This window comes from Lepisosteus platostomus, chromosome 3, assembly GCF_059453375.1.
Source record: "Lepisosteus platostomus isolate fLepPlt1 chromosome 3, fLepPlt1.hap1, whole genome shotgun sequence".
Classification (NCBI taxonomy): Eukaryota; Metazoa; Chordata; class Actinopteri; order Semionotiformes; family Lepisosteidae; genus Lepisosteus; species Lepisosteus platostomus.
Window position 1 is genome coordinate 74,214,945 of NC_142613.1, and position 25,753 is coordinate 74,240,697.

Below are 25,753 nucleotides of genomic sequence, written 5' to 3' on the forward strand. Positions count from 1 at the left end.
AACTATCTATCTCCTGTTGAAAACCTGTCACGTACAGTATACTGTCAAGGAACTGCTCATATCAGTGTGATAGCAGCGACAGTGTACAGTACAGTTGTCCTTGTTACACTGCATGGAGAAAGATGTGCAACTGGTAACTGGTGGGGCAGTGTGTATTGCCCCAAAATCACGCTAACTGAAACATTGCTTCACCATTGTGAAAGACTAATTAGAAGAGACTTTTTTTCAGAGAAACCAACATATTTAATGTGCACATGTTCATTTACAAAGATCATAAAGATGGATCTTCTCATGAAAGAGACACACCATCAGGGTGACTGGACATCCAGGAGAACTCCAACTTCGTGGACCTCCCAGGGAAGCTCACTCAGTGCAGCTCACATGTTAAAGAGTTAAAACGCTTGTTTCAAGGTGACCTAATTAATGTTACTAAAATAACATATCCTTATTCTGTCTTTCTATACTGTGATATGTTCTGATATAGACACCAGACAGTCTAAGACAGCAGGTTTTCAAATACTACTTTGAGAAATTACTTAACAATGAGTCTTCTTTAAAGTTTTGGAAACAGGATGATTTTATTTCTAAGTTGAATTTTATTATTACTTTTTTATATTATAATAAGGCTTGAAATGAGAATACTACTTACTACCTTTTCACGATTATTCCCAGCAAGCACAAAGGTAAACTGCAGCAATTTCTCATGAAAAGGGAACAAGATATCTGATAATCATATAAAAATTAGGAGAACTGACTAATTGTGGTCTTTAATTTTGTGATTTTCTAAACGGATTACCACATTCGTGTTCCCTCAGTAATCAGGGGTTTTCCAAGTTTCCAAGGGAAAGGAAATGACCTCAGTGTTTTATGTGACATTCAACCGAGTCAAAGCGATAAGTACTGACGCGGAAAAGTAGTAAATAATGCTTGAAAATAATTATAAAACACGTTTTGCCATTGTGTTGATAGTCACGTCTACGCAGTAGCTGACACTGTTCAGAAATCTGTAAGAGTGGGACAAACTCGTGTCACAATCCATCTACACTGTAGGTTTAAGGATTTACAAAATCTTTTATTTCCCATTTACCAGCAGCGAGACTAAATGTGCTGACTATGTCAGATGGGTGTTTATCTCTAGAGTGATCCAAATCTCGATGTGGGAGGTGTAAAGATAATAACTGTACTGCTAAAAAAAGAAACGGTCATTAAAGAAAGTACTTTTCCCCCCTAAATATTAAAAGTAAAATTGGTCAGTTTCCAAAACATGCATGTTTTTTTTTTGCTTCATGTAGCTGAGAAAGCATGGCTTCAGCGGAAGGAATGCGAGACAGTTCATGTGTTTGCAGGTATAGCGAGAGTTAAATCTCGGGCTACTGTTCAAGGTGCACAGGTCGTTTTGCGGGGAGACGAAACGAAGCAGGAAATGCCTTACGAAACACGTTAGTAACCGGGAAATTCACCTGCTAAGTGCCTTATCCTTAGTGCCTGGGTGTGTTCTCGGTGAGTAACTTCGACTTCGGAGTATCGCTACGTAAGAGCAGCAGGTCCAGTCCGGACTCGGGAGACGCGTTTCTGCAGGTGTTTCGGGAATGGAGGGGACGTAATTTTTTAATACTACAGGTGTCGGTCCTTTGGCAAAAGCGCTTCTGGAGAAACAAGAATACGTACCGTATGGGGTTTTTTTTTTGTATTCGCCTCCGCGGATTTCGAGTGGTGATTACAGGTTCAGTACTCGTCGATATTGATGCCTAAGCGGTCCATAAAGTTGCGGTCTCATGATGTCTGACACCATAAAGGAAAAATGCACTTTTTGTTGTCACTTTGTTTTCCCCTGCCTGTTCACAAGAACAGACGGGGCAGAGGAGGACGAGACGAAAACAGACGCCGTAGTGATCGAAAACAAGAATGCGCCCCTCAAAAGGTCCCTGCCACCGCTGCCGGAGCCGGACCCGAGGTGCTGCTATGTGGCGCTGTATGACTATAGCGCTCGGACGCAGGATGATTTAACTTTCAGGACTGGGGACAAGCTCGAAGTTTTGGACAAAAGTCACGGTGACTGGTGGATAGCGAGGGCACTTACCGGACCCTCGGTGAATAAGGAGGGTTACATTCCAGCTAATTATGTTGCGCCGGTGGAAAGCCTCGATGCAGAGCCGTAAGTACATCCATTTAAATTAACTGAATATACTGTATATCGCTCATGGCATCGCTTTCATTGTGACCTACAGTACCATTATTGTTGTTGATTGTTTTAATCTCATTTCAATTGGAACTACACCTGGTACAAATTACGTGGGCAGGCTTTTAATAATGTTTCTTGAGTTTCATTCTGCTTCTCTGTGTTCATGCAGGTACAATGTTGTGCCATTATGTAAGCTTTCTCAATAAGGACGATTATATATAATAAATAAGTATACTGTGTATATACAGTACTGTATATACACATACTGTATAGTGGTACATGTATATACACATCTTGTTTAAGTTCTATATTACTTCATGAATATACTGTACATTTACAGCCCAATATCTGAAAACTTAAGTATAAGTTTACATATAAATTTATACGTATAAAATCTGTTGTTTTACATTCAGTTTGTTCACGTGAACATGTTAAGCTGCTTGTGGAACCCTTATATCTTTTTCATGTTGCATATTTAGAGTAGAATGGAATAAAGTTTATTTCAAGAATCTCCTTAACAATGAGATCTCAACACAAATCTGTATTTGATACAAATGGTAAGAAATTACATTATGTAACAATGTTGAAGCTCTACTTGAATAAAATGGCCATTCCCATCATGTATAATCATACTACAAAACATTATCCATCAGATTCAGTCTATGTAACAATTACCAAATGCTATGACAGAAGCTCAAGGAATTGATAACGCAAATATTCAGTGCTTTGTTTAAAATGCCTACCGTACACTTCAAATTTTCCTGAATAGAACAGGTTCTGCCTAAATGATGTCATTTCTGTGGAATGCAGTTGGAATGGAACACTGCTCCTGACTGGTTGCTGTCGAAATTCTTTTTCTCATATTTATCATTATCATTCTGTCAATTTGGTCATGGTGACAAATTCTATTCATAGTTTATACATGACTGGAGCCATGCCTATAGAGTATAGGATTATATTGTAGTTAAATGTTGTATACATGGTAATTTATAAAGGTTATTGCAAATTTGTATGCTTGTTAGTGTTTTTAAACTACTGTTAGTTTTTAAACTTCGTTACAGTCAGAAGTAGTTCAGGTGGGTAGCTGCGTCAGCATGCGTAGGCTGCAAAGGAACAAGTAATAGGTTTATTCCATGCTGAATGCTGAAGAAGGCTCCACAACCGAAACGTTGTTTCCTTTCTTCTCTTTTCAGCATGGAATAAACCTATAACCCGTTCCTACGTTACAGTCATGCACTTACAGTACAGTCATTCTGTAAATCCTGTATTCTCATAATGTTTTGAGTGATGTGAGTTTTATCTTTCTGAAGATACATTTTCAGTTTGGTTTCTTAGTGCGGTGTCTTTATGATCAAAGTAGAAGGTTGCTCATGTCCGTTTGGGTGACACAGGCAAAAATGGAACAGTACAGTATGAATTTCCTGGTGATGAACGTAATCTGTGTTAAATTTAAACTATGACACAGCAGTGCATGAACACATAACCTTGACTCTATTGTTTTTTTGCAATTATATTGATGTTCAGTTTATTGATGTCATTAGATTACTGTTTTTTCTAGTACTTTATACTCTAATACTCTAAGATAAAACAACTTTCCCAACTTTCCAAGAGTAAAACTAAATATTGAATAGTAAATATAAAATTCAGTGTTTCAGATCACAAACGATTGTAATGTATATGATATCATTGTAAAAGTGAAGAGACTTAAGTGGTTCCAATATTTGTTGTATTATTTTTACGAGCTTCAAGTGATTAAATATTCTTCAAAGCTTAGCAAGTTTTAAACCAAATAACACCCATTTATTTGCTTTTATTTCTGTGGCTCCTTTGTTGACATGGTAACCTTTGATTAATAGCTGACATATTCCAGGAAGTAACTGGATATAAATCAAGTTCAAATTTTAGAGACTATCTACACAGCTCAAATCAGCATTATTTTTGTAATTACATTCCAAAGAACTTTGGAATATATACAACAATTGCTTGTGTAAATTGGGAATTGTAAATATTGTACAAACAGCCTTCAACACCAAATCAATTAAAACAGTAATAAAAAAATGGAAATACTAGCATGAGTGGAACAATACAGGCTGAAAAACACATTATACATTTTTCGGTGATGAACCAAGTTTAAACTTAAACAATGACACGACAGTGTATGATCACATCACCCTGACTCTATAGGTCTCTTGCAATCATTTGTATTTAAGTAAAAAAATATCGAATAGTAAATATAAAATTTAGTTAATACAAATAAAGCTGTAGACTGTGGCTGAAAAACTATTCAACACATTTGTCCTCTCTAGAATTAATTACTGCAATGCTTTTCTTTGCTGGGGTATCTTAATCCACATGGAAAAAAACTTCAGTGTGTCCAGAATTTGGCAGTCAGAATCCTGACTAGGTTGTGTGCTAGTGATCACATTACTCCTGTCCTGGAGTCCTCGCACTTCCTTGCACTTCTTAGCTTCCTGTCAGGTTTCATGTTTACTTCAAAGTCCTTGTGATCACGTACTGTATACGTCTGTACATGTCTTGGCATCTCAATACCTGTCTGTTTTAATATCTTCCTACACTCCACCTCATAACCTTGGTTCATCTGACTCTGGTCTCCTGTTTGTCCCCCAAGCTCATCTACATGCCATGAGTGACAGGGCCTTCTCTTGTTAATGCCCTAAAGCTCTGGAATTCTGTCCCGAAGGATATCAGACACATCAGAGAGTCCCCTTCTCTAAGCGCTTTCAAATCAAACTCGGGCTCAATTCAGATTAAGTTTCAGACTCAAAGTTCTTCTTCCTCCAGAATTCCAGAATGCAGAATCCTTCTTCAAAAAGGCTTGTAAATGATTGATGTCTGTGTCTGCCCCTTTGCATCTTCCACTGCATTCTAAATCCTTGTTTTTAATTGTGCTAACTCTGTTATCTCCTATCATTGTTTTTTTTTTGCTTACTGTAAAGCGCTTTGAAAAGCTACTTTAAAAGTCGCTACAGTATATAAAATAGTTTATTATTATAAGTGGTTCCTTAGAAGGACTTCCAGTGTGTGAGTTGAAAGACAAAAACCAAAAACAAACGTTTATGTGGAAGAATCTTGGGACTTTTTTTATCTGCCATTGTATCGATGAAGGCTGATGATGGCTTAGAGTAATACTGCAATGTTTATATCTGCACCTTTCAGATAACAGTGGACCATATGGGCTGAAACTCCACAAGTGTCTCATTAAATTCTTACTATGAATTCATTTGTATGGCTGCTTTATCCATGGTGAATAACAAGATACAGAATTTAAATAAAAACACAAATGCATATCTGTACTTTTCTGTACTGTATATACATGGATATTATATACATAGATAAAAGTATTGTTAAATCCTCCATTTAAAAAAATGTTATATATTAGTGAATGTGATTCAGAAATGCTATCTCTTATAATTTTGTTTGTTTAATCTGTTTTATGATTCCACAGACCAGCCGAAATTGATAGCCACATCCCAACTTAATACACATTGTAATTACTGTTTGCTAAGACACATGAGTGTTCAATTAATATAAACATGCTATCAGGGTCCAATATGTAGGCCTATAGTTGAAAAAATATTTTATTATGCCCAATAAAGTGGTGAATGACATTTTTAGAGAAATTAGGTGACGCATTATGTTTGATTGTAAGTATACAATTGACACACTCACAAAATTGTTACAAGTAGCATTGTGCAGTTTTAAGAACAGTAGTCATATAGTTCTGGGCCGAATATAATTTAGATTAAATTTAAATACATGACACCCAAAACATAATGGAGTATCGTAAAAGGAGACGACAGAGTATTGCACAGCAATTTTCAATTATGGGCTTAAATTAATTCAAATCAGGTCAAGGGTGTAATTAGAAACATCTAGTATCACAGGGCTGAAGCTACTTTTTAAAAAAATGATGTAGAATCTTTAGGACATGCTTTTAAAGACATCAGACACCTGCTATCACATTTCACTGTGAAAGCTTGTAGAATGTGAAGGACTGGAGAAAACTGAATGTTGGGTGTATAAAGTCTGAAAACTGGGTGAACACGTTTCACAAGCTGAAGACAAAGCAGTCCCCTTATTTAGTATAAATAGAAAAAGGACATGAAAATGTACATTGCGGTTGTTCATTCCTGTCAGCTGTGCTCCAGACAGTATCTCTCTTTATTTGTATGGGTGCACGCTCAATGAAACACAAACAGTTCACTCCAAACTCCAAACACATTGGGACAGCAAAGTCCAACCATATTTTTATTTGACAGTCAAACAACTTGTAATAGTGATATTATTATGAATGATTTAATTAATTAATGTCCGCTTAAAGGAAATTTCAGAGTATAAAAGTTGGTATTTGGTTGTACATCCCTTTGAGGCAATAACTGCATCAAGTCTGTGACCCATTCAGCTTACCAAATTCTTTGTGTAATCTTCTGGCTCATCTTTCCATGTCTGATCTTGCCATTCATGGGGAAAATTAAAACTGACATCTTTTTAATTCTGCTGGCTCAGTCCTCTAGTAAATGTGATTTTCAGACTCTCACCTCTGCAGTCTGGAGGTGGTTCACCTACAGTTGTTGAAGGGTTTTCCTGGACAGTTCTGAAATTGATTCTGTTGTCAGCTGCAGATATGGGCTGGCCAGGCTTTGGCTGATTGCTACAGTAATTATACCAGTGGTTTCTTTCTGCTTTAGTACATCCCACATTTTTTCATTTTAGTATGCACAATTCCTCTGCTTTGTTTCTGATGTCTTCTTTTATTTCAGCTTCAAAAGTGAATGCTTTTTATTTCACAGAAGGTTATTTGCTTTTCATCTTGGCTTTCAACTACGGACTCCAAACACTGAAGTCAAAACGAAACAGGTTGATGGGTGGTGCTCAGTTCTCTTATGGATGCCTAATTATCCAAAAACAAGCACCTGACCAACAAGAGACAGCTGAAAGTAAAATTACCCAATATGTCTGCACTGTCTAAATTAAGGCATTCCAGTCTGTCAATTTGTTTAACTCACCAAAGGGTAGAATTGAATTTATGTTATTAAAAAATACAATCCTCAGTTGTTAACCCTTTAAAATAAAGGATATATCCATACTTTGGACAGTAGGGTAACACATACTGTATATATATATATGTTTTTGGAGGCAACACCCATAGGGTCTGGCAGCATCAGTTCCTAAACTGGGATTGATGAACTCCATTCTTTTGGTTAATGTTTTCACTGCGTCATGTTTGCGAAAGATGATTTCACCTTAAGTGAAAGTGCCTTTTCATTTCTATATTTCGAAAGCATTTTTCCAGCAAGCATAATACTGAGAACTTAACTTTTGTAATTTAAATGAGAGTTTGCCGTGGAAATACACTCAAGCTCTGTTGTGTTTCTTCCTTAAATGTGTATATACTGTTTCTCCATGCTACACTACTGTTCAAAGTATATATATCTGTTTTCAGGAGTTATTGATTATAACACCATTAACTCTATAATGGCTCATACAGTTCCACGGTGCCATAGAGATCAAGATCCCCATTTAAATAAATTGCCCCCAAATTCAGATTTTATATGTACAGAAGGTGTGCCAGATTTTAGTGTGACTAAAACTAAAGCAAAGCTCTAGAAACCAAAATTATGTCCAAAATAGTATTTATTGTACAGAACTCATATAAAAGTGTACTGTAAAAGGAAAACTTTAGGAAAATGATCTAGAATGTCCCATTTATTAATTTAGTTAATCCTTTTTTTAACATTTATTTTTCAAACGTATGTCTTAATTACAGCTAGAAGTTTTACAAATGAAAACCTAATTGGATCTCTGATCTAACATCTCCTCTGATGAGGCATGCACGCACACACGCGCGCACGAGCGAGCACACGCAAGCACACGTAAGCACACGCAAGCACATGCAGAAAGGTCTAAAAGTGGAAACAACAGTTTGCTATGGAACAAGCCAAACAGCCATGTTGTTGAAACCATTACCCTCCCTTCTTTCAAGAAGTGGCTGGATGACGTTCTCAAATCGGTTTACTACCAAAGGGGCTTGATGGGCTGAATGAATTCCTCACGTTTTTATTGTCTTATGTTATATGGAACAGCTGGGGGGGGCATGGGTGTCACAGTGAAGGCAGTTGTTACACAGATCTGAAATTCCTGTGTTCTACGAGGGTGTGGACCTGGGTTTCAGCCTGGGACAAGGCATCCAAGCAGAGCTTACCCATCCTGTTTGTGGAGGGTCAAGGTGTCTGCAGGTTTTCTAGGTGTGTGTAGAATAGAAAGCCAAAAACCTTGGAGAAGCTGTTAAATTGGTTTAGTTTAGCCCGTGACTTGCCGGTTTAGCCTGTAACAAGGTGAATTAAGATGAGAACCTGCAGGCATATTGACTTCCAGATCCAGGATTTGACAGCCCACAATAACACGGTTTGGTAGTTCTTTGAAACCATACAAGCAGGCTATTTGTGATATTAGGTAGTGATCATTTAGGACCTAATTCATATTGCTCCTCAGCCCTTAAGGACCAGAGTTCTCCTAACTGAATACATGAGCTGCTTCATTAATCAAAAATTAGCAGATAAAAAAATGGAATAACAGGAGGCAGAAAAAGAACAGGAAGTTTAGGGGAAAAAACCAAGCAGATTTCAAGGCCAGTATCTGACGTTCACTAGTTTAAGATGGGCAAAAGCCATTAGAGATTAATTGAATAAAGTGAATAAAAATCACAACCTAATTTTCTACAGCTGCATTTTGTTGACTGAAAACTATTCACTACACTGAAGTCATGCTCCAAGGAAACCATTTTGAGTCTTGCTGTTAGAGCCAAATGTTAAACTTGTAGCACATGCAAATACAACATTATTCCTCTGGTGTCAGATGAGTCGAAATTGGAGATTTTTGTGAGAAAAGGAGGACAACGGTGCTTGTATGTGCCCTGTGACGGTGTGCTGAGCAGGCAGCAGTCTCGCACCCCAGGATTTGCTGAGAAGGAAGAGAATTCTGATAAAGGATGAGTAGATGAATGGAAGAAGATCCAACAGAAATACAACCATACACAGTATGTTTACTTTCATGTGTGGAGCATAACAAAGGTTCTATAAGTGCTTGGAGGTAAACATTTTCCAATAATTCTAGAAAAAAAAAAGATTTCTTCTTCAATGAGAAAGCACAAACAGATTCTCAAACATCACGCTCATTTAATAACCTCTGAATAGTCTATTAATAGGTGAAGCCCCCCCCCCTCCGACAATGTCGAATTTTATTGTGTTACAATATGGAATCCTAATGAACTTTATTGCCATATGTAACCAGTACATGTACTGATACAATGGAATTCTTACTTACAGAAAGTCTCTCGATTGTTAAAAAGTGTAAAAACACAAAGTGCTGACACCGCATCAAGACAATATTTAAACAAACAAACAGTAGACAATGCACAAGTAAACAAGCAATGTAATTTACAGTTCCATATTGTAACACGATAAAATGTGACAAAATCCAAGGGGTTGAATACTTTTGAGAATTTTCTCATACCTTTCCCCAGGTGGGTGCTTTTCAAAAACGCTATCCCGGATGTGCTTTGAATGTTGCTTTGTCTCGATCACGTAGTTTTTGGATGCTGTACCAGTCGACTGTGGGCTCTCCCAGAGAAAGATGTGTTTAAGCTGAGTGGCTAACTCTGAATGGATGAGGGACATGAGGGTGGAGGGGGTCAAATCATATTGTAGATCTGGGAATGTGTACCATTTGAAGCAGGACGTCCTAGTGCTTGTCCTCATGTCTCTGTGTGTCCATCAGTTTCAGTTCAGCAAGGACTTCCATTTTCTCTTCTGGAGTCTTATTCAGGCTGATACTTTGATTTCTTAAATTGTTGTTCCAAAATTCCAAATAAGTGTAAAATAAAATGATTTGTAAAGAGTAAGTGACAATTCCAGGACTGAAGAGAATTAAAAAAGACCCAATTTGTAAATTAGGTGTTAAAATCATGTTAATAATATTAAAATTACTTAAATTAAAATAGCACTAATTTATATAATCAAATCCTTTGATCCGATAACCAAGATGTTAGAACAAAAATAAGCAGAGTGTATCGAGACTGGGATTTTAGAGCCTTGATACTGTATTTTTTTTTTTCACCAACAGTACAGAATATTATTTGTTTTTTTATAATTGTATTCTCTTGCTATGACCATTAGGCAAAGACTTGAAATCATATACAATGGAATTGTTCGTTTTGGTTGCCATGAAATATGTACTACAGTTGTACCATAAGACTGCAGAATTTATTGTGATTTTTTTTATCAGAACTTTTTTATTAGATACTTCAACACGTGCTAATAAATGTGTTATATGAAGATACAGTATAAAATAATATTTTGTTATTCGAGAGGAACAATCTGGCTAAATGAGAAATATCCATGCTATAGCATAATACTTTCCCAGTGGAAAAAGCAGACATGGTTGTTAATTAAATGATAACAAACCTTAATGTTAACATTATTTGTTATGTGGTAGATTGTTAATGTTGTATTATCTTTTAATTTGTTTAAAAAATAATTCTTGCAGGTATTAACTATTTGCAGGAATAGAGATTTTACAATTCAGATCAATTTCAAGGAGAGAAAAACAAATAATGATTCCTCAAAACATACTTCCTGCAAAAGTCTTTCATTTCAGTTAAATTGACTGACTGGCCATTTTTCCTTTAGGTGGTTTTTTGCAGATATCAAGAGAGCAGATGCGGACAAGATGCTCCTGTCTCAAGGAAATAAAAATAGAGCTTTTCTTGTCAGAAACTGTGAAAGTCATCAAGGAGACTACTCTCTTTCAGGTAACCTTTTTAAGAGCAGTTTATACTGTGAAAAGCAGGGGAGTAACACAGAGAGTCTGAGCCAATATTTGCTAATGCCAGGTTCTTCTGCAAATATTGACAAATTCTCAGACATAAAAAACAGCCATGTAACCTGATGTTTCTTATTTAAATGCCTATGACTGCACTGAGTGCTATGCAATCTATTTTCTCAGTTAAAAGGCCAGGTTTATACCTTTGGCATTAACTTAGCATGTTTTTGTCTAAAAATACTAAAAAATACAAAGCAAAATGAGGTAAATACAGTTTAATAATTCTAAATTATATAACTAGTATATTATTTTGATAATATACTAATGTACCAGATCGCCTGAAGTCACCAGGATTGCGCACAGGCAGGAGTTTATGTGCCACATAGTGAAATCTTTGTGACCGGAACCCCTCCAGTGGTTCATGTAAACCAATACTGCTGTGTTATGGCTCTGTGTTGGGGCTGAGCCTTGACCCCCTGGAGGTGGTGGCTGAGAGAAGATTGCTGACCAAGCTCACAGCCATCATGAACAATGCCTCTCATCCGCTTCATGGGACTGTTACTGGGCAGCGGAGCACTTTTAGCAACAGACTGCTCCAGCTACGGTGTTCAAGGGAACGTTTCCGCAGGTCTTTCCTCCCGGCGGCTGTCAGGGTGTATAACACTGCCCTAGTCTAGGACTGTTAGCCCTTCATATGCTCGTCTATGGACAGCATGTTGCTCTATGCACATTTTGCACATATTTTATTGCTTTTACAGTGACTATGATCATATTTTGCACACACCTATCTATTTATTTTATTTTATATTTATTTTTTATTACTGTACATATTCTAATTTTTCGTCTATCCTGATGTCTGTTTTTTTTTGCTTGTCTTGGGCTGCTGTAACGGACCAATTTCCCTTCGGGATCAATAAAGTCTTATCTATCTGTCTCTTATCTGTACATGACCAGCAAAACCCACTGCATTGTTTGAAAGACCATTGTTTGGACAAGGGCTGAGGCTGCTTTACTTGCAGTGTTTCATTAGCCATCGATTAGAAATGTATCTAAAAACCTCAGCTGTGTGTGCCTAGGCCTGTGATCAGGATTCTGCACAATTCAGTCTGTCATTTAGGTAATTTACAGTCCAATCCCTTCATGCTCAAAATGGTACAAGTACTCTGTCCACAGACTTGGAGAAGGAGTGGGTGTGAGTCTGGAGAACCTATTGGAATGTGCAAGTAGGCACCTTGGAGGGCTCAGCTGGAGCGCTGAAGTTTGTCTGAAAGTCTGAACTGGGTAATGAGGGCAACCAGCAGGACCATCTTCTCTGAATCAAGGGCTGGATCAGGCAAAGGTGGCTCCTGACTCCTACAAAGGCAGCTAGCAAGCGACATAAAGCTCGGCCATTTTCCCAGCACAGATCAATAATGTACATCAAGATGTTAGGTGAGTTAGCAAATTGTGTCACAAAGGTTAGCCCAGTAGGCTCTCTTCAGCATGTTTTCTGTTAGTCTGAACTATCTGTTGAGGCAACGAAGAACCTTGTCAAAGAAGGAGAAGGAGATAATTTGAACAACTAGAAGACACGCCAGAGTCCATGTCCTGTTCTCCTGCAACAGAAGCTGATTGGTTACAATAGAGTGGATTTCCTACAGGAAGTCATAAAAATTGGATATGGCTGTAGGCTGCTTGCCTTATGGTTGAGATCAATGTAGTAATTGAAGTTGAGTAAATGAAGCTCAGTCCCTGTCTAAGCCATAATAGATTTTTGTCAAAATCCAAATGCCTCAGAGTTTGGTTTAAGTCAGTCCTCACTGAAAACAGTGACTGCTGTTATCTTATCAGTCCTGCTGTCTCTCCTTCTGCAATCCTTACTTTGAAAAACTGAAATCATGAGTTTAGTAGAGGGAATGGCTGTATTGATCTAGTCTTTTCGAAGGCATAGGGTAGAGTTAGGAGAAGTAGAGAACTGTGATCCTAATACGGTATGCTTATAATGTATAATGGAAAGTATAAGTATAAAGTATAATGGAAAATAATAGATATCAATAGAACAATGTTATTCTGCTTGAAGGAAGTAAAAAAAAAACAGATTAATCACATGAGCAAGTAAATAAAAGTCGGAAAAGCGTGTATTGCAAGTACGCACGTGTATTACAATGGTTTTTTACAATTGAAGAGACTTTTAGATGACTGGGCAATCACCTGGGAAATAACCTTTAATGTAGATGGATCCAGGATCGTCTATACAAAAATATTGTATGCTGATATAAAACTGGACACGCCTGCTTATGAGAGACTGCGTAGATAGATTATTTTTTAACTTCTAGAAAATGTGGGAACCAATAAAAAAACAATGTTTTATACAATGTGACAGCCCTTTGGGTGTGTAGAATCTTAAAAACAGGAGGATCCAGGATGACAGTACTGTACAGTACACAATTGTTAGGCAAATTCTGAACAAAACAAGCAAAACAACAAAACGAAAGCTTAAGCTACAGACTAACTTCTTCTCAAAGTCCTTATCTATCGTAGTCGGGCAGCTAAGATGACCTATTGTCAGTATAGGTAAGATTGCATTAGGAATTTGTCTTTTCACACACCCCAGCTTGCACTACATGAGACACACAGACAGTGATTAATACAGCACCCCTGGAGCAGTTGGGGTTAAGGGCCTTGCTCAGGGGCCCAACAGAGTAGGATTCCTCTGCCGGACCTGGGATTTGAACCGGCAGCCTTCCAGCCACAGGCGGAGATCCTTAGCCACTGTGCCACCACTCTGGTATACAGTAGCAGCTCCATTGCCCAGAGCTTCCTGAGGAAAGTGGTCCAGACAAGGCTGCAGTATTGCCTGGACTGGTTGTGCTCTTGGAATAGTTAGTATATACTGTATAGTTAGAATTCAAGTTGAAGAGTGTGTTGATAAAATTATACAATGCACTGGTAAGAAAAAAAAAGTGGTTCCAGTTTTGACCAAGACTTCAGTTTTTTCTTCCCTGTTTTTTATTACTTTTAAAGATTGCATTTGACAGTAATTTATATTTCTCTCTTCAGTTTTAGATTCATCTGTTGTAAAGCATTACAAGATCCGAAAACTTGATGCAGGAGGTTACTTTGTATCCAGAAAACAAGTATTTACTACTTTAAGGGAGCTTGTAGAGTACTACTCCAGAAATCAAGGTGGTCTTTGTGTGTGCCTTGGGGAACCATGCATGAAGGTAGGTAATGAAATCATATTTGTAAGAATACCGGACCTTTAAAAAAATGTTAGTTTGCTCCGTGTATCTCAAGCCACTAGTACCTGTTTACATGAAGTTCAACAACAGTGAGCAAGAGAATGTTTTTTTTATCACATTTCCTGTTGCATGAAGGCAAAGGTGAGATCTTCTGTGATTAAAGTTGATTTTTTTTTCATTTGAAAATCTGTAAATGGCGTGTTGCAGTTCCATTGAGGACGGTAAGGGTCTTTTACAATGCTGTAATAAAACTGACTGCTGTGCTGGTCATCGGGGTTCGACCCTCTGTCCACACTGCCTTCCCCTGCAGCCTCACTTGGTGACTGTCAGTGACCTTGTACACGTCAGTCTGCGGTGCACCTGTACAGGGATAAAGGGCATGACGACAACTGCACGTCACGGCAATACGCACATGAGCTATATAACCTCACCACTTTGCCAGGCTGATGTGGGCTCTCAAGGGCCTCGCCAAGGGCTCCCCCCCCCCAAGCATAACAAATAACATAATTTATATTAAAGTGGGAGTTGGTTCAAAACCCAGTGTAGCCCATTTATCCCATATGATCATCTGCTGTTACAGAAAAGCCACTTACTGGTAATGAAACTAAATGAAACTAAATTTTATTGCTAAGGAATAATAATAAAAAAAAACTATATTTTATATAGTGCCTTTAAAGGTAGCTTCTCAAAGCGCTTTACAGAATGACAACAGCAACAACAAACAGTTGAAAATAAACAATGAATAATACACAAGATAAACACGATCAGAATACAATGAGAATACGCAGAGGAGACAGTAGATGTTGGTACTAAATACAGTAGGAGCAGAGAGGTAAAGAATGGAACCAGTTAGATTATTTCTTTTACCAGGAAATAATTCTGTTGTAGTTGCAGCAGTTGCAGTGAGGTGTACCTTAGAAGCATGCTCGATGAATCCGTAGGGATGCAACAAGACAGGAAGGAAATCCTGAATCAATGCAGCCTCAGGTGATTAAAAGTCCTCAGTTGAACAATTTAATCAGGGAGCAATTTAATCGGCAGTAGAAGCAGCAGTCACAATGCAAGTGGAAGTCACATTTGTAAATAACAACGTGAAGCGGATAAAAATAAATAATTAGAAACCAGGGTGCCAGAGAAAGAAAAAAGAATAAAAAGTCAAATCTGGTTGAGGAGTGGCAGCCAAGCGCGCCAGCGTTCCCTCTCAGCCGGTATCCGGTTATGGTCTAATGCAGTGGTGTCAAACACGTGGCCAGCAGGGCGGGTCTGACCTGCCTTGTTCATTTTTCCGGCTCGTGAGGCAGTCGTGAACAGTGACGTCAGCAAGGACTCATTCTGTAGCTCGTTCGAGCGCGTGCGGTGCACGCTCACAGCAGCCGTTCTTGGTTTCTTGACGCTCGCACACGCGGTGCTCCCTGTGGTTCTCGACCTTGATCGAGTCGCGGTGCCTCCGTTTGATGATGTCTAGTGTGACAGGGGGCTGTCTTGGCACGAGAACAGTGGGGGGAAATTGACACTCCGAGGTGAAAACACAGTTCCTAGTAAAATCTCAGTAGTGAAAACCGATTTGTCCAGCGAAAGAAAATGGGTTCTAAAATGGATGGTAAGTGTGGTCAAATTGAAGTACATTTAAATCAAGTCTAACCCATCATAACAAATGAGTCAGATACCTCTCTTGTAAAATTTCTGTTCGAATTTGCTTTATTCATCATACAAATTGGAAGGAAAATATCAGGAACCATAAAAAAAAATCATTGAAGGTCATTTTGACCATTATCTGAATAGCTGTTTTTGTACGTTTGTCCTTTTGTAGCTGGAAACTCCACAGACTCATGGTTTGTCCTACAATACAGCAGATCAATGGGAGATTGACCGTACTTCTCTAAAATTGCTAAAAAAACTAGGAGCTGGGCAGTTTGGAGAGGTTTATGAAGGACGATGGAATGACACTACTCCGGTTGCCATTAAAACTCTGAAGCCAGGTGAATATTCTATAGTACATTTTAACACTGCAAGACGTGCAAACATAATGTTATGAGGGAGCTGCATATGAATATTAACTATCAGCATTTCAATGTTCTTTTACAGATTAATGTACAGTACTGTTTGAGTAAAATAAATATATTGAAACCTGTTTAAATTGCTATGCCTTTCATTCGTTTTTATAGCATTTGTCATTGTAAAACAAATCCATGATTACCATTTCTACCTTTGTAGAGAACTATGAAAATCACTGTTATAGTGAATCCATTGTTACTGAATCTGTTCTCTTTATAGATCCTTTAAATGGATTTTTCAAAATATTCTAAGACCTTTACAAACAACATACTTTAAATAAGTATAGTGACAGACTTGATTAAATGTTTCATAAAAAAAGCTTGACTGAAAATATTTAGATGACACTTCTATTGTAGACATCACATAGCAATACGGGGAAGAAATAAAACACTACTGTGCTGCAAAATATGAGCACAGAAATTGTCAGCCCATGAAAGCTGAATGTACAGCTTCCAGTTGTAAAAAATAAATCAAATAAATGGTCTCTTCATTAGGCCGGGCAATACTACTTCTGAAAACAATCACAACAAAACACATTCATTCTCTATTCCCAAATGAAATTCCTGGTCTTATTAGTTTTCCTTTGCAGGCCTGATCCAATTCAGTGATACCTAAGATTTATGGCACTTGCACTTTAGCTAGAGACATAAAGTAATCTCTGCAGTTCCCATGTGGGTTATGTAGAAACAGCAACATACCTTAAAAATGATGTCTGACTCATTTCCCCTATTCCTGTTTTTTAGGTTCTATGCACCCCCAGGACTTTCTTCGAGAGGCACAAATAATGAAGAAGCTGAGACACCCCAAGCTTATCCAGCTGTATGCTGTTTGCACTGTGAAGGAGCCAATTTATATTATTACAGAACTGATGAAAAATGGGAGTCTGCTTGAGTACCTCCAGAGTAAGTACACTTTGCTGATACACATCTCAGGTCAGGAGGCAGCTCTGTTAAAACTTTGATGAATGAAAAAAAGTGGATAGTTCACTTTCTCCTCCTTGAATAATTAAAATGAATATCCAGTATTAATATAATATGTTAATATATTATATTAATGCAGAATATGTATTAATATTCATTTAATATTGATATATTAAAATATAACTGCATTTCTGAGTTATATCGATCATCTGTGTAATTGATAAGAATTGTATTTGTTCTACTAAGACCGTGAGTTATAAAAAGTCAACCCATGTGCTTTTTGGCAGTGAGAATCCAAAATAGTGTTGGGTGGATGGTGTCTATTTTTTGGAGTGTCCTATTAATCTACACATGTGTTTTCTCAGATTTTATAAACCCCAGAAAAATATTAGATGGGTGGATTAAAGGTTGGATGATGAAGGTTGGATTTGTTGTCACTTCCCTTCACTTATTTGATGGCAATAATTAACATTTTCCTGTTGCTGTGAGTGATGCAAGGTTGTGTAAAGGTGGTATTCAGTGCTGAGCTGAATCTAAACATTGCTGCATACTGTATTTACCATAATTCAGAGAAATTGGTTTGTCCAGTTGCACTCAGTTAGGCATTTACAATTCATGAAACTGGAGATATTTCATCAGGGTTGTTCAAACAAATTAAATCCAACATGAACCTACCAATACAGAGTGAGCTGTATTTGTGCTGTAGACAAGCACTGAAAAAGTTCAGTTTAGCCAGACCTCAGACTTGATATCTCAAGCCACCTTTGCTTGGTATTGTTCAGCAACATGTTGAGCTGCCTGCTACCTACACTTCCAGTTAATTAATGTCAATACAGTGCTTGAGGGCAACCTTGAGCTGGTTTTTGACCACCTGTTGAGCATTGATCAGCAGGGAGCTGGAAGAAGATATCCTAGGTGGGTCTCACACATGCAGACCTCTACTTCAGAGTCGATTTCTCAAGAGCAAGGCTTTGATGCTGGTGAACATTGCTTCATAGAGGATACTCATATTGATCCTGTGGTCCTCCCATTTGATCCCCAGAAATCAATGCAAGCACTGCTGAAGGAAGCTCAGAAGGATCTTAATGAGCTGTCAATCCTTGACACAGTCCGTGTCTCATAGCAATGTAAGAGAGTGGTCAGCATGACAAGCTTTTAAACCAGGGGGGTTCGTTGTGTATTTAGACTACAGGGGCAGAATTCTGGATTTTCTAGGTCTATAGGAATTACAACTCGGGAACCCACTGCCTGTGCTAATGTGTCAGAGTGTGACTGTTGTGTAGTTGTATTATTTGTTAATAAATATTTGTTTTGTCTTAAAAGTGGCCCTGATTATTTGCTCTATCATCAGAGCTATGGTGGCGAATAAAATGACTCATGGGCTATGTAACACTCAGGTTATTTCCTGAGCAAGATTTTACAGTATATAAGACCCCCATCACTGCAATGATGAAATAGTTATTCTTTTCTGACAAACACCAATCTTTCTTCTACAGAGGATGGAGGAAAGACACTTGTTATTCGGGACCAGGTAGAAATGGGAGCTCAGGTTGCTTCAGGGATGGCTTACTTGGAATTGCAGAACTACATTCATCGAGATTTGGCAGCAAGAAATGTGCTGGTGGGTGAAAACAACATTTGCAAAATTGCGGACTTTGGTTTGGCTCGAGTGTTTATGGTAAGTTTTTTTTTTATTTCGAAGATGAAATCCACAGAATTCTGTTTTCCACAAAAAAGTGTTTATTTAACATGCCCTAAGACAACGCCCCCAAAAGAAAGAGTCAAGGAATTGTCCGTGTTCATTTTGCATATTTTATTTGCAGTACATTTTCCAAGGAGATAATAAAGTATTACATAACATACTTCAACAAAGCACATTTGACTTTGGTTAATTTCACGGTGTTCACACTGTGGTCTGATTTAGGAGAGTATCAGTATTAGTTTTACATCAGGTCAAAATACCACTTAAATTAATACGGGAAGTGTGTTTGTGTGTGTCGGGGGCTGAGGGCTATATTGTTAGATCAGGATAAACGCATTGGCTACATTCTAGCAAACACAGACACCCAAACATTGTCGGTCATATAAGAGATCTGGTCAAGCTGCAAAGCAGTCAATTTTGAGCTTAGCTAGTGAAAGATAGTTTTATTTTAGCAGCATACAGTAAGTCTAGAGGTGTAATACACCTGTTAAAGTTAATATCCCTCTCATGTTTAGCTTTTTCAATATAGGGATTAACCTATGTAAATACTAAGACTCCCCTTGGAATTGCCTTGGAATTTAATACTGTAACAATCTGTATTCTCAACAAGGTGGACAATGAGAATGTATATGAAGCCAAGGAGGGAACTAAATTCCCAGTGAAATGGACAGCACCTGAGGCAATACATGCAAACAAGTTCAGCATCAAGTCCGATGTGTGGTCCTTTGGTATTCTGCTGTATGAAATAATCACCTTTGGAAAGATGCCCTACCCTGGTAAGACACTTTTCTTGTTTTAAATCTCTTTCTGATAAATTCCACATTTGCACAGAAAGAAAAACAATCTGTCCACTGTCGAGCATCTCACTTTGAAGATCTGAAACCTACGGTAGAAAATGAAACCTAGAAAATCTGTCTTTATTTATGAAAAGTGTTCATCTGGGTTTCATTTGAAACATGCCCATGGATCAAAGTCCTGGTTTGGGAGAGTGATTTCTGACGGGCAGTCTGTTAATCGTACTGTTCACTCCGGATGAAGTCGGAGTGACTCTGCAGGACCAGTGAGGGTGTGGGAAAGAGTGTACAGCATATGGTGATATAATGTGCCTCTGCTGGGGTAGTCAGTGCACAAAGCAATAAAAGGCATTGAACCTGAAAACAGGCCAGGTTCCTTCTTCAAAACCATTGCTCTTGCAACAACATTTAGAAATACAGTAGAGGTCCAAGAGGTTTTAACTATTATTGTTAATTATTGTTATTATTGTTATTGTACAAGTGTGTCATGGAGACTGGGAGACTGAGCTGTCTGAAAAAGCTAAAGGTTGGACCTCAAATAGAAACCATTTCACGGCACTTGAAAAACAGTATTCCAGTGTTATAATATTCCTAAAGGGAATGTTTCTGCAGCCGTTTTAAAATCTGCTGTTATAGCTGTCCATTTGGTTGAGATGCACTTTTCTCGAGCTACACTTCTATCATTTACAAACCAGTGAACAATAAAAAAAGGTGAAATAGTTGACAGTGAATTTATATAGCAGGGGTATTTTCAAAATGAGATTTTATTGAACATTATTACTCATGTTTGAAAAATCCAATCACACTGGAGCCAGAAAGATGTGGAAAATAATTATTTAAACAAAATCTATTTGGAATTAAAGTAATTAAAAATTAACTGTTTTGTTTGAGACAAAACATGGACAAAGTTTTACTATTGCTTTTTTGAATTTTTTAAAATGTATTTGAACCTGAAGATCTGAACATTTCTGTCAACTTTAAGGTTTTGTCCCACCAGGTGAATCCTGCTACTTTTGTCATGGTGTACAGCTTGCTTTAATGAGTACAACTGACACCTTTAGTTAATACTTTTCATTGTTAATAGATTTTGTTTGGAGCTCACAAGTAATAATATTTTTTGACAGAAATATAAAATAATTCCGCAAATTAGTTTCCACAAATTTAAATAGGCCTCCACTCTGATTTGACGCTTGACCACGGACCACAGGGTGAGCCCTCATTACTGGTCCTGCTAACACCTCTTCCAGCAGCAGCCTTAGCTTTCCCAGAAGGTCTCCCATCCAGGTGCTGGCCAGGCTCACAGCTGCTGAGCTCCAGTGGGCTGCATGCTGTGAGTTGCAGAATGATACAACTGCTGGCTAACATGTTCAAGAATGACAGCAAATCCTGCTTAAGTGTAATACTTAGGGTAAATAAATTTTAAAGTAATTCAATTAAATAATGTACATACAAACCTGATGGACTAAAACTATACAAGCAACATGTTTAATCCTACCTAAGGAGGTACCAACTACCCTGTCAGATTACTTTTTTTACTAAAGCAAATACCTGACTTCATTTTTTGCTTCTCTATGCCATGCTGCATCTGTGATTCAGGAGAGACTGTAAAGTTAAATTTTAGCAAGAGAAATCACCCTTTTTTTCCAATTTTGTCCTTCTTTTTGCCTTTCAAAAGATGGAAAGAACTAATTTTGCAATAACTACCCAAAGAAAAAACTTTCTTTCTTCTTGCTTTTAAACGTTCAAATGTTACATGCTGGTCCTCATGACAAAGTTGCTGGTAAGATTGTGATAAGAATGTAATTAAGTAACTATATACAGTACCAGTCATGGTCATGCTGTATATCGTTTAGTTCAGATACAGCAGAAATATTGGACAGTAATGCTTGTTCTGTTGTAATGAGGTCTGTACTCTAATCTTTTCCAGATATGACAAATCATCAGGTGGTTCAGAAGCTGCCTACAGGCTACAGAATGCCATGCCCTCCTCTCTGCCCTCCTGTGCTCTATGACATCATGCTGGAGTGCTGGAAAGAAAGTGATTTTGAACGACCAACCTTTGAAACACTTCAGTGGAAACTGGAAGACTATTTTGATTTGGAAAACTCTTCCTATCACGATGCTAACAATCTCCGGAGATAACTGAAGAAATTTGATAAATTTCTTTCATGGATTACACTGTGAAATAGACACTAAAGGTGATGTTTTCTTTAATCTTGTCAAAGTGCCACATGTATTGAAACACATCTTCCTGCAACCTGCTTTTTTGCAAAGGTTTAAGAGCAGGAATCACACAAGCAAAAATATATACTTTGAAAAATACTGTTTGTGCATATGATGTGGCATGTTTTCCCATGTGTCTTTCTTGCAGTCATTTTATTTTTTTGATATATTTTTTAAGCGTATGAACAAATTACATTTTAATTGGTGCTGTAAAATATTCCTGCATAGGACCTGACTGCAGAAAATGTTTTTCATTCGGGGTTCAGCAAATCTGTTTTAAGACCAATCATTGTAAATTAAACAATTTCACTGTATTGAACTTTAGAATGAGACTACAGTAGGAACTTAATATTCTTGAGAGGTAGATGTTGAAAACCCTCGGGAAAGTAGACATTTGTGAATCATTCTGCAGCTTATAATAACACCTTATTTCATAACCCATTATTTAGTTTTCCCATAAAGTATTAATTTAATAAGAAGGCAAATGTTATTAAATATACAGTATGTAATACTTCCAAATAAATGACACATTTCACATTCAAATAATTAATAAATATAATTTGAAGAAGCGCTGCTCTCTCCATAAAATCAAAGTGAGGTGGAATAAGATGATCATAGATCACATGAGCACATCCCAGGAAGCTGAAGAAGCTCGTCATGGGGAAAGGATACAGGGTAAACATCATACAGTCTTCAGTGCAGATGAAAGGGAAGAAAACGCTCAGGCGGACATCCATCTCAAAGTCTCAAGGAAGGCGAGCGCTGGGATTTCAGCCAGTCCCCAGTGACGCAACTTCTGTGTAGTAATGTGACAGGAACCCTAGGGCAGGTAAGTGAGAAGGCCTGGGAATCTTTCTGGATTGGTGTCATAACAGCTATGTAGTTAATGGCTGAGATCAGACTCGCTCGCTAGCGGAAAGACTGGAATTTTCCCCAGTGCGTGGGATTTGGGATTCGCCTTGCAGCGCCATCCCACAAAATGTATTTTTCACATCGCAGCCCGACTCTGACCCGGTGACCTTTGCTCGCAAATTATGTTGAATCCTTCCTGTATTAGCTTCGATCAGCAATATTTTAAATACTGTATGAAGAAAACAAGAAGAACAAAGAATTCTAAATCAATTGTACTTTGAAACTGATGTAATTAGCACAGATCTGTGAGATAGTTACAGTGTTATAGAAGGTGCATATTTATATCCAGTAGGGTATCCTAGAACTGCCAGCACTTTCTTTTACTTAGGTTGCATAGGAAAACTCTTGATGCTGATTAAGATTTTCCATTGATAGAGTTGCCTTCTACCATAAACATCACAAGCTAGTAGTGTGTGTAGTGTGTACTTCTCTGACAAATGCTTTGCTCTAGGTGGCAGATGCTGTCTTGCGGGATTCTGCATCTGTCTTCTTGTACAGCCTGGGCAACACGTGCCCATTCACTGGTTTCTGAGCCCCTGATGCCACATGTCTTCCCAGCTCATCTCACAGATGTTTAAAGGGGCTAATGTCTGGTACGTTGGGCATCCATGGCATAACTGCCACATTCTCATCTGGATTTGTGAACAGCAAGAAGATGTGTTTTTTTCTTCCTGGTGGAATAAAATGTTTTCATGTCAAGCAGACGTGACAGGCAGCAAGTAAAATCCCAGGACTTTAGCAATGCAGTACAGTTATGGACAGCTGCCATCACAACTGCCAGCACTACTGACTTCTGCAGCACTCCTTTCCAGTCCATCACACTTGGATCCCCCATCGATCATTCGGTTGCACATGCCAATTAGCGTTCTGGATGTCTGTGCCCCATTTCCTGGCACCCATCAGGGTGGTCTACATATGGTAAAACTTTGATTCAGTGCCAAATACGACTTGCGTCCACTGAGGATGAATCCACCCAAGGAACATCTTCATGGCATGAAGGCATTATTCTCTTGATCTGTCATTAAAGCACAAATCGGACTTTCCCAGAATATCCTGTTGTTCCTTCACATTAAGTCACTCGGACAAAATAACCTTCACGTTACTGTAATTACCCTTCAGTTCAGGTGCAAAATGATTGTGCCATATCACTGTTCAAATATTTAAATTGTTTTTGTGACCTGTGGAATGATTTCATTATAACAACTGATCATCTAGTACTAGGAATAACAAGTGTGAAAATAGAGAACAAGGAAATCATATGAAAATGGCCTTTTCCTCAAGCACTGGTTTTAAGTGAATTGGACCTGAAGTCATTTCTTACACTAAATGCTCCATGAAACAAGGGTAGCTCACATCTTTCCGTTTGCATGGGTACAGTATGTGCCGTTGCATTATAATTAAAAATGTGACCTTTTGCGGCGTTATTCCGTGCTGACATATTTTCTGTTCTCTCATAGCTGCATTAAAACCTCTTTATAAAACAGGTTATATATTTGTGGTGAATTGTTTTATACACTCCAGGAGCAGCCAGGGGAGAAGGAAGATTCCAAAAGCAAACTGATATTGCCATAGCGATTCTGTTTTCGAGCCTTGCTTCACACATCTTCATTCAAAATGTAGTAGCCTACTGTATATTGTATATTCCTCAATAAAACTTTTAGCGTTTTAAAACACAGTTTTAGAACTTGTGGGGATCTTGGAAGATCCTTACATCTGTTTTTAGACCATATTTCTCTTTCTTATAATTAAAATGTGTTTGCCAAATGCTGATGAAAAATAATTATATTTGTCATATTTGTAAATGTATCGTTATCTAGTGTCTTTTTTAAATTTTCTGTTTTACAGCACTGATCTAGGAAACTAAACTACTTTTCTTCACAATGAAGCTGAAGCAATAAGATGGTGATTGTTCAATGATTGCGACAATCATTGCTTATATGTAATCTTTAATATATTTTGAAAAATTGCTTGTGTTGCTGATGTGTTTTGTAATGTATATTTTTGTAGTCTAAACCTTGATCAAATTAGGTGATAATTAAGCTGTCTTTCTGTCTTTCAAATACTGAGAACAATGAAAGATACAATGTATAAAATTAAAAGCGCATAAATGAAAAACAGCATATGTTTTCTTTGCATTCATAATGTGAATGTCATTCTTGGATCATTTTTATTATTAGTTTGAATAGATGCACATCTTTTTGGTGTACAGATAACATTTAAGGACTTGAGGAAGAGAACGCCTACTTTTCCTCAAGAAATGATGCAATTACTGTAAGTGGAGACAACTGTCAAGGAATTACGGTCTGAAATAATTAAATACTGTATGTATGCATTTGTTTTCACTGATTGTACAAAACAAGAAGAAAAAATGTCATTCTCTTTTTCCCCCACACGGTGGAGCTAATGTATCTGTATTATGGCAGGTAACGAGTATATCCATCATGCAGATTAAATCAGCAGCCTCCGATAGGGATTACAGGTTACATCACATGAATTTTACGTTGGCAGATTTACTGTAGACAAATTATACATTTGTACACATTATCACTGGTTCCCATTGAAATGTATTTACATGTACTGTAATATTTTCAACTGCCATTTCACTGTTTGCTATAGCAGCTCAATGAGACAAACTCTGCAAAAACTCTCAACACTGTTAACAGGTCTCTGGGAGACTTCTGATATTCTTATTCAATAATGCTTTCTTCAGTTTAAGTGTCACATAATTCCATTTTGCATATGCACTTCCCCCATTCATTCCACCAGAGAAAAAAACAATAAAGCATCTCATATCCTTGAATTTACTATAGCTATAATTCATTCTGAAAATATATATTGTGGTTATGTTAAAGACTAACAACAACAGACTGATCAGAAATTATCTGTGTTAATCCAATTAATTA

General features: G+C 37.6%; 1 protein-coding gene and 1 long non-coding RNA gene across 3 annotated transcripts in view; one reads left to right on the forward strand and one right to left on the reverse strand.

Annotated features, from left to right (window-relative positions):
• LOC148675449 (uncharacterized) overlaps nt 1-25,753 on the reverse strand; it is a 304,725-nt gene that overhangs the window by 142,061 nt on the left and 136,911 nt on the right. The gene's annotated exons all lie outside the window — the stretch shown is intronic.
• On the forward strand, nt 1,042-24,965 carry frk (fyn-related Src family tyrosine kinase). Of its 2 annotated transcripts, XR_015935529.1 has the most exons (9): nt 1,042-2,155; nt 10,891-11,012; nt 14,063-14,226; nt 16,055-16,223; nt 17,043-17,201; nt 18,716-18,897; nt 19,532-19,697; nt 21,643-22,767; nt 23,302-24,965. XR_015935529.1 is itself a non-coding variant. In XM_088626798.1 (8 exons), exons 1-8 carry the CDS (start codon nt 1,776-1,778, stop codon nt 21,855-21,857), a joined length of 1,557 nt encoding a protein of 518 aa, XP_088482924.1. In that variant the 5' UTR covers nt 1,042-1,775; the 3' UTR covers nt 21,858-24,965. The 2 variants fall into 2 exon arrangements, 1 of the variants encoding a protein (XP_088482924.1); XM_088626798.1 differs by having other exon boundaries at nt 21,643-24,965.